Below are 8,238 nucleotides of genomic sequence, written 5' to 3'. Positions count from 1 at the left end.
TAAACTCCTAACCACTCTATCCCCAACCATATAACGCGTTTTATCACACATCTTGGCTTCCGGTGCGCGATTGGCAAGAAAGAGTCACAAAAAGAAGCCCCCCCAAACCCCAACCTCCCTCTTGATTCCATAGCGGAGGTCGGTTTACAAAAACCTTGGTACAGTCTCCTGCACCAGTGATATTAAAAACCGCAAAACACCCCATAAGGCCACTAACAAATTTTCAACATTACAGTTCTGTGATGGTCTTTGAGCTTAATCAAAATTTCCTTTTCGTGCAAAAAGTTAGAGGCTACTGACTATAAGTAGACCCATGTCCTTGTAAGCAAAATGACCCAATTACGACCCTTCTCTTTTGCAGCATCCTATGGCTGGAAACTGTATTAGGTGAATGTCCAATGCAAAACGTGCTAAAGAGGGGGTTTTTGGCTGGAGTGTTTCTTTAAAGAGCCCCAAAGTTTCCAAAGTTCAAGGGTAAGAACATAAGTGTGTAATTGGACAAGGCATTTCATGGGTTGGAGCAAGCCTCAAATGCCTGATTTTAAAACCTTATGCATACTTTTTTCCAAAGGGCTTCAAAACATCCCATTAGAAACTATTTTGTGAAAAACTTTGATGAAAAATTAGGAATGGGTCCTTGTTATTACTTTAAGCAGATGTAGCAAGCTACTAGGCCATAAGCTGTCATTGAATCCACCACCAGGGAGGACTCATTGCACATAGTAATGCATGCGATAGAGGCCATGAGAGATGCTGTCATTGAAAGCACTGTTCTCACTGTAGTAGACTTAGCAACTTGTGCAACAGCCTATGTGAAATCTACCCCCTCCTCTTGAGGGTACCATTTGACAATGTACTTGTCAAAGGAGCCATTTGCTTTGCTAGTTATATTATGAGAGATCTTTTCTATAAGGATTTGAGCCAGAATTCTTTAGATTCAGAAACTGGAACACATTCCACTTCATTCTTGGCAATAAAGGCTGCCATTTCGTAGCAGCAGACCGCTCACCTGTGCGTTACCTATGGGTTATCCCAGTCTTTTTGGCAAAGACAAGACCTTGATTGATATTCTGAAGGAACTTGCGGCATAAGGCTTACATTCCTCTTCAAACCGCCCGTAACCCCAAGCAAAAGCACACAAGGATAGACAATTTCTAACCTCAAACCTGTAAGATGAGTGAATTAAGGTTTAGCACCTATGGCTAAGAACTTCAAAAGGAAGCTATGTGTATGCAATTTTGGTCCAATTGTATGGGAGCAGCTACAAGCAGGAAATAATGATACACCATATTTATCAGCGTGATACACATCAGCCAGAACAGTTGGCATCATCATCAGCAGCATTGACAGCTGTTCAATGATCTACAATAGCTGTAGAGGAGACTGCTAAGCCAAAAATTAATGATAAGTTAGTGATTAAGCACATGAGCCGTCATGAATGGGGAAGTAAAATTTCAGGGGAGCAATTGCCATTTACTATGCAGGTAAAAATATTTTTAAATTTTGCTTTCAGTCCAGGGCTGAAACCTGTAAGAATGTACCTTAGGCCCCAGAATAAAAAAGGCAAGAACTGTTAAAAGTAATGCCCACAACATGCAACTGCTCCAAATATGACTTCTGTCTTTCCAAGCAGTAATGTACTACCTGAAGCAGCTACAGAATGCTCACAGGTGGACAATTATCCACACCAGTATTTAAAATAAATTGCCTATTTGCAATAACATGAGGCAAGAAACAAGAACTCACCACAACCCTAGCTAAAGACTGTGTTGCTGCAAACAAGGCTACGCCACTGCACTGAAAGCCCACAATAAGGAAATTGAAAATATCAGAGTTAAGAAACCACAGTGATCTTATAATGCTCCAAGATGTAGACGCCTTATGTAAGAATGCACTGAGAAATATTACAGCATCACTGAAACTGTAGAGTTACCTTTGATATAGCCACAGAAAATGGTAAGCTCCGTGGTCGGGGAGTGGTTATTCTACGGACTGCACAAGCTTGATTATTGTATGAAGACAAAGGCATAACTTTGTGAGAACAGTGAGCCTGAAAAGGACGATTGACCAAGAGAGCATTGCTAGCTGTATTCACTGATTCATCTAATTGCTTCATTCTGGTTGAATCCAGCATATTGCATTGTTGTCCTCGAGCTAGGGTGCCACTCTTTCTGGACATCCCATATGATGTTGATCCAGCATATGGATTGGAATAAGCCTCTACAAAATGCAGAAGGTGATAACACCTCATTTTTCTGATTGACAAAAAGCATTGTATATCAATCTGACTGAACCCTGAACAAGCAGATACCAGAACCTAAGAGCTTGTACCAGAAAGTTGTATGGCAGCTTCTGCTAAAGCATGGGCCGCAGTATTGTGATCCTACACAAAAGCATCATCCAGTGGTATCAGATCCAACATAGAATGAAATTTTAAAACTTTGAAAAAAGCATGTGTGTTTCTTTCCAGTCTTAATAACCACTTTGAAAACATTTGGGTCTTCGCTGGCAGACTAAAGCTATATTCATCTATTGCATATGCACTTCTCGAAATAGGTCACCTTGTCAACATTGCTGATTGAAAATTTTTCGAACCTCCTACGCAAATCATTTGCCTCTTTCCACAAAGCTCGCAAGTCTTCACTCTTAACCTTGGATTGCCCCATCATCTGATTCATCACAGAACTCACCATGTTAGTCCCTTGAAATTCCTTCTTCTGTTGAAGAAAATATTAACCTTGTTAGATTTAGACCACGACAAAACGTCCCTTGGCTGTCTCTCAACCCAAACTGGCCACAGAAACCTCAGGTTACAATGGCATAGCACAAACTCTGTCACCTTCTTCATGGCACAAAGTCTCAAAAGCTCATCAAGCAATACAGGAAGAAAGTGAACCCACAAAGTCTCAAAAGCTCATCAAGCAGTACAGGAAGAAAGTGAACCCACAAAGTAGCACTTGCAGAACATTCCTAGGTCAAGTAAACCACCAAAAGAAAGGCCACAAGTTACAAACTACAGTTCATCTAATTGCAAAGAAAGAATTTTGTGGGGTACCTGCTTGAAGACAAGATCAGAATCACCCAGTACATTTATATGGGAGATGCCACGATCAAGTGCTGTCCGCAGCCCAATCACCAGGGCCTGGTAATGGGCAGCATTACGTGTTGCAGTCCCTAAGCGTTCCTTCAGCTCTAATTGCTGTGCAGTTCCACCAACAATGTCTCAACCCAGATATCCAGCTAAACATCAAACCAACAGCAAAAATTTAACTAGGTACTGTAATAACAATGACACTACTATCAATGTGTCCATAAATCAAACCTTTTAAAGAAAGGTATGTTCACTTAACATTAAAGTAAAGGCAATATCTCTTAAGTCCTGACAAACCTACCACTCCTTACCGCACTTGCCTCTTTCTGTACTCTACCAATCCAAAACCCGGTCTTGTGCTTTCCTTCCCACCCCTTTGTTTCTCCACACCTTTACCTTAAGTTCCTGAAGATAACTCAAGATAGTGCTGCTGAAAGAAAGAATCCCTTTATTCAAAGGGAGGAGAAATAGACCCAGTACACATTAGGGATGGCTATTAATCTCCAGCTGTTTTTAAAGAATGATACATAAAAGGAGATAGCAAAGATGGCTGATGCCAAAGTGGAAAAGGAACATGGAGGCAATATTAGAATAATCATGTGGGCGGTAATCAGATATTCCCTAGCATGAGCTACCCGGACAGCAAGGCGGAAGGGATCACTGGACAGAGAGTCTACATAAGCTCAAAGGAGCACGCGGGCTCAGAGATCTAGAGGTGCTAGGCAAATATTAGGACATTTCGGTAAGATCAGAGGACCATGGTTTGGTGGGCATCTCCTTTTTGTATTGTGTCCGGTTTGTGAACAGACGGAAATATGCACATGTTTACGAAGTTTGGTAGTTTATCCTCACTTTATTCTTATTCTAATATTAGTATGTTGGATGCTTAATCAATTATAGTTGGGAAAGTCATACACATGAGGATGCACCAACAGCATTTTGTTGTGTAACCAGTGATATCCAAGTGCCCAGCAGCATCACACAGCACAATATTAGAACTTGCATAAATGCATCCAATATAGTCAAGAAATATTTCAATATACCAATCGCAGTCACAATTAGCAAACAGGCCTACCACTGAGCCATCAGGATGGCGCAATAGAACTCCCACACCAGCCTTGCCAGGATTGCCTTGGGATGCACCATCATATTCAAGCCAGTGAAACTTCTGCCACGGCAGCCATGCATCCAACAACTGTCAATATTCCTCCAAATTTTGGTATACTTTTTCAGAGAAGTGCTTCTCATTAACTTCATCAACCACTTTGGTTGGTGATAGAAAAAAAAGCATAAGGAACACAGAAAAAAAGGTTACAAGATTACCACTCCTTCCTCCAAGGCAGATGAAGAAACTTTCGAGTCCTGATAATCCATCTTAGGCCCGTGCTCATATGCAACATCAGCATCTGACTGCTGACGAAAAACATTCCCTGGTATCTCTGGATCTGCAGCAACCTAAGACTAAGAATATCACGAATCCATGAGTGCTACACCTAGCAAGGTGCACTTTCAAATGTATGAAAACCCCACCAAGAGATTGCAATAGTAGACTGTCAAACCTCATGTCGACTAGCAGCAATGTTCCTTGAGACCTGCACTTCCACCTTTCCATGATACTCATCACCTGATGGAGTTACTGTGATATAAGCCTTTGTCTTGTGACAGGTTACAAGTTTGTCCTCTGCACAAACACAAAATGGGAAACGGGGGAACTGCACAGTTTAAATTGTTATCTAGGCAGAAATTTAAAAAAATTATCTGAACTAGTAACATCAGAAGACAATCTGAAAGCAGCTGACCAGGAAGCTCAACTGCAGTGTTGGCAAGCGCATCAGCGGCAGAGTTTTTGTCCTATCAATATAACCAATCAGTTGTCAAATCATCAATAATGTTCAAGCAAACATGAAGTGGATATGGTCAGCATAATTTCCAACTATGCAAGACTATAATCGTAGGCAGAGCAAACACATACTTCATCTCTTGTTTTGTCAGAAAAAATACAAATCACCATAATTCGTAATACTTAAGAGCTGTCCTCATCCGGAATCCTTATGTTCCATTTCTTATTTATTAACTTCTTATTCCTTAAAGTAGAGATAGAATCATTGGATGATATGAATGCAATCTTATTGGATCTCAAGGATCAACTTGTTTTCTATGTAGTCAAAAAAGCCTTTCAGCCTTGAAACTTGTGCATGCATATCCTAGCATTTGGATTCTAACTTTGGGCTAAGAGATGGAAACCAGTAAACACACACGCACACACATCCCAAAAAAAGTGTGAAATTGTATAAATAAAAATATTTTTCCCCTAAAAAGAGACTTTTATTAAGTATGACCAAAATGTGCAGCTTGGTAAGATCTATAAAAGTATATTTTCAACATTTGATACAATGGTCTACATCACACCGTCATCAGGGCTGGGGGACAAGGAGATGATATTACATGACAGCAGCCGATGGATAGGCCCTCATAGGCCTCTAGCTCTAGGAGACCTTGTTCCCTGACCCCCCGTAGCACCATCAAATGGATTTTGGTGAGCTTGAATATGCACGGCCTCTCAACCATGAAAGTCGGCGACCACAACATTTGATTCTTCGGTAGGAGTTACATAAAGCCTTAGTTGGCAGTCAGGTGAACACCTTTATGGTATAGCACACACACATATATATATATGTATCTATGTATGCATGTATGTGTCTATGTATGTGTGTGTGTGTGTGCGCACGTGTGTCGTTGAGCGGTGTGTGTAGTGGTGTGGAGGTTGCTGAGTTTCGCCATGGCGTTTCCTTGCTGCCGCAGTTCTGCCTCGGGTCTTGTGCCCTCTTGAGAGCCTCGTCCAAGGTCCTACGCCTTCACTTCAGCCCCGTCTAGGGTCCCATGACCAAGAGGAGCCTCGTCCAAGGTCCCGCATCATCCCTACGTTCTTGTCTGGGGTCCCGTGCTCACCAGCAGCTCTTGCATCATCTCTCCCTGGTTTCGTACCCTACCGTACGTCTCTTTTGCCGTGTTGTATGTCGTTTTCAAGGTTCATCTCCAACGCCTCTCTCTTTTTCTCTCTCTCGCATCTTTGTTCGTCCGTTTTCCGTTTACTTCTAACCTATATGTGACTCTTTGTGGGATATTCCTATTTTCCTTCTTGTCCTTCTTTATCCTATGCATAAGCTTCCTCTTTTCTGGGCCCTTTCTCTTTTGTCGTTCTACATGAAGTCTTCCTTCTCTTCCTGTCTTCTCCTTTGTTTTTCTCTCCTTTCAGTTACATGACTTCAATGAAGATATATTCACACAAGAAACAAAAGCAGGACTCGGGTCAGGATGACCCTGTGCATGCCTCGCTTGAGGCTCAGCTGGTTTTTTATGTTATGCATGAGGGTTTTGAAGGTACCCGCAAGGATTGGAAAGATTCCGCACCCACTGTTTGGATTATGGTGGAGGTTGATGATATAGTGGATCCAGTGCATGAATATGCAAAGCATGCTGTAATTATCTTTTCCCAGATCGTATGCCAGCTGCAGCAGATGTGGGTAGCTGGTTGACCAGAACACTGGGTGGTTGTTTTGTTCGTAAGGTGCACTATGCAACCCATGGGTTTTTTAAAGTTATTATGGTTGATGAGCAGCATAAACAGATGCTCCTTGAACATTATCCACTTTTTTACCGACAACAAATGGTTCATGTTTTGCCATGGTCACCCACCAGGGATTATCAAGCTTTGATTCAACATCGTTGTCCGGTGTGGGTGGAGGTGGTTAATTTTCCTCAATGTTTAGCCTTGCTTTTGCCAAAAATTGCAGCTTCTTTAGGCAAGGTGGTGTGTCCACCAAGGACAAATGGAAATTCAATTAGATTTTGCATTCTATGGGATACTCGTAATCCCACACATGAATCTTATTCTGTTACCGTGAACAATGTTGATATGGGAAGTGCCTTTTTTTTTTCTCCAGAAAAAAAAGTTTGTTTATATTATGATCATCATATGATTTGTACAAATAAGGTCCTCAAAAACCAAAAGTCCCTCTCAAGAGAGGAATATACAATCTATAGCCAAGATATCTCCTGATCAGACCGAAAAGACCAAAAAAAGCTGTTTCTAGTGACCTAGCAGCATCCACATAGCCTTATGACAGAAGAACATGGTGTCCTTTCAGATTGTAGGTTCTTCTTTGACAGGGAAAAGGGAGGGTAAGAGCTGTGATTGAATATCAGCACTGCACCTCCCACCATCTCTGATATGGTCCTCCAGTTCAGCCTGCAATTGTGAAATCTATTCATTAAAGTTATGGAATTCTTAATCCAACCTAGACCACAGAAGGTAGTGATTAGTTAGTAAGAAAATACCTTCCATACCAATTCAAAAACAATTGATCAGCATGCATGACCTCATCATTAAATTAATAAGCATTTCTGGTAATTCAAATAAACCATAAAGCATGTGCCCTGATATACACCCATGTGGCAAAGGGCAGTTTGAGTGCATCTCCCAAGAGAAGTAACTTCCAGTTGATTGGTTCCCTAGCATTAACTGAACCACCTTCTGAACTTTTCTTGCCCTAGGGCATGAGATAAATAGATGGAATATGTCTTCTTTGAGTCCAAAACAATATTTACAAGTGTCATCTCCCTTACCAATCCTGAGGCTTCTGCAATTAGTCCAGACAGCTTTATGCAAAATTAGCCACAAAAGAGTGGACATTTTCACTGGTATCCTTCTATCCCAGATCAATCAAAACATGTTATCCCATTTCCTTTCACCATCAGCAAGATTCCATCTGGCATTGAGTGTGGAAACAACCTCTTTAATGCCCTCAGAAGAAGTAGGTATAGGTAAAAAAGACGAACTGCCAACCCAGTTAAACTCTCTAGTGAAGTTTAAGACCCTACCCCCTTTCCAGGTAATGTCTCCCTCCCACAATTGTAATCTGCTCATAACCAGCTCTTGATCTGCATTACTGAGTCCATATTCCCTTCTTATCTCTAGCCACGTCTTCCATTTGAGGTTGGTTTTGTCCCACAGATCTCCCCAGTTGGTTAGCCTCTTCTTTGAGAGTTGCCATGCTTTTAGGAAGTCCTCATCACTTAATTGCTGTTTGGTAAAGAAAACAGACACCCAGATTGAATCTAGAGTCATGAAACTCCCTTTTCCAAAG

The 8,238-nt window shown here is 41.4% G+C and overlaps 1 protein-coding gene across 1 annotated transcript in view; it reads right to left on the bottom strand.

The window, feature by feature from the left end:
• Positions 1-1,371: 1,371 nt before the first annotated feature.
• The window catches only part of LOC147880276 (uncharacterized), a 64,998-nt gene continuing 58,131 nt past the window's right edge, over positions 1,372-8,238 (bottom strand). Inside the window, exons 5-13 of the mRNA XM_087371070.1 lie at positions 4,891-4,942; positions 4,651-4,772; positions 4,415-4,546; positions 4,167-4,259; positions 3,056-3,199; positions 2,562-2,669; positions 2,332-2,383; positions 1,934-2,220; positions 1,372-1,797 (exon numbers count right to left, since the gene is read on the bottom strand). Coding sequence (XP_087227196.1) covers positions 1,654-1,797; positions 1,934-2,220; positions 2,332-2,383; positions 2,562-2,669; positions 3,056-3,199; positions 4,167-4,259; positions 4,415-4,546; positions 4,651-4,772; positions 4,891-4,942 — 1,134 coding nt within the window. The 3' untranslated portion in view covers positions 1,372-1,653. The remainder of the gene's footprint in view (positions 1,798-1,933; positions 2,221-2,331; positions 2,384-2,561; positions 2,670-3,055; positions 3,200-4,166; positions 4,260-4,414; positions 4,547-4,650; positions 4,773-4,890; positions 4,943-8,238) is intronic.

The sequence above is a fragment of the Dipteris shenzhenensis genome, chromosome 32 (assembly GCF_047967505.1).
Source record: "Dipteris shenzhenensis isolate YYH24624 ecotype China chromosome 32, Dip_SZ_1.0, whole genome shotgun sequence".
Lineage (NCBI taxonomy): Eukaryota > Viridiplantae > Streptophyta > Polypodiopsida > Gleicheniales > Dipteridaceae > Dipteris > Dipteris shenzhenensis.
Note: the sequence above shows the minus strand (reverse complement) of the source record. Positions and strands in the feature narration are given on the sequence as shown.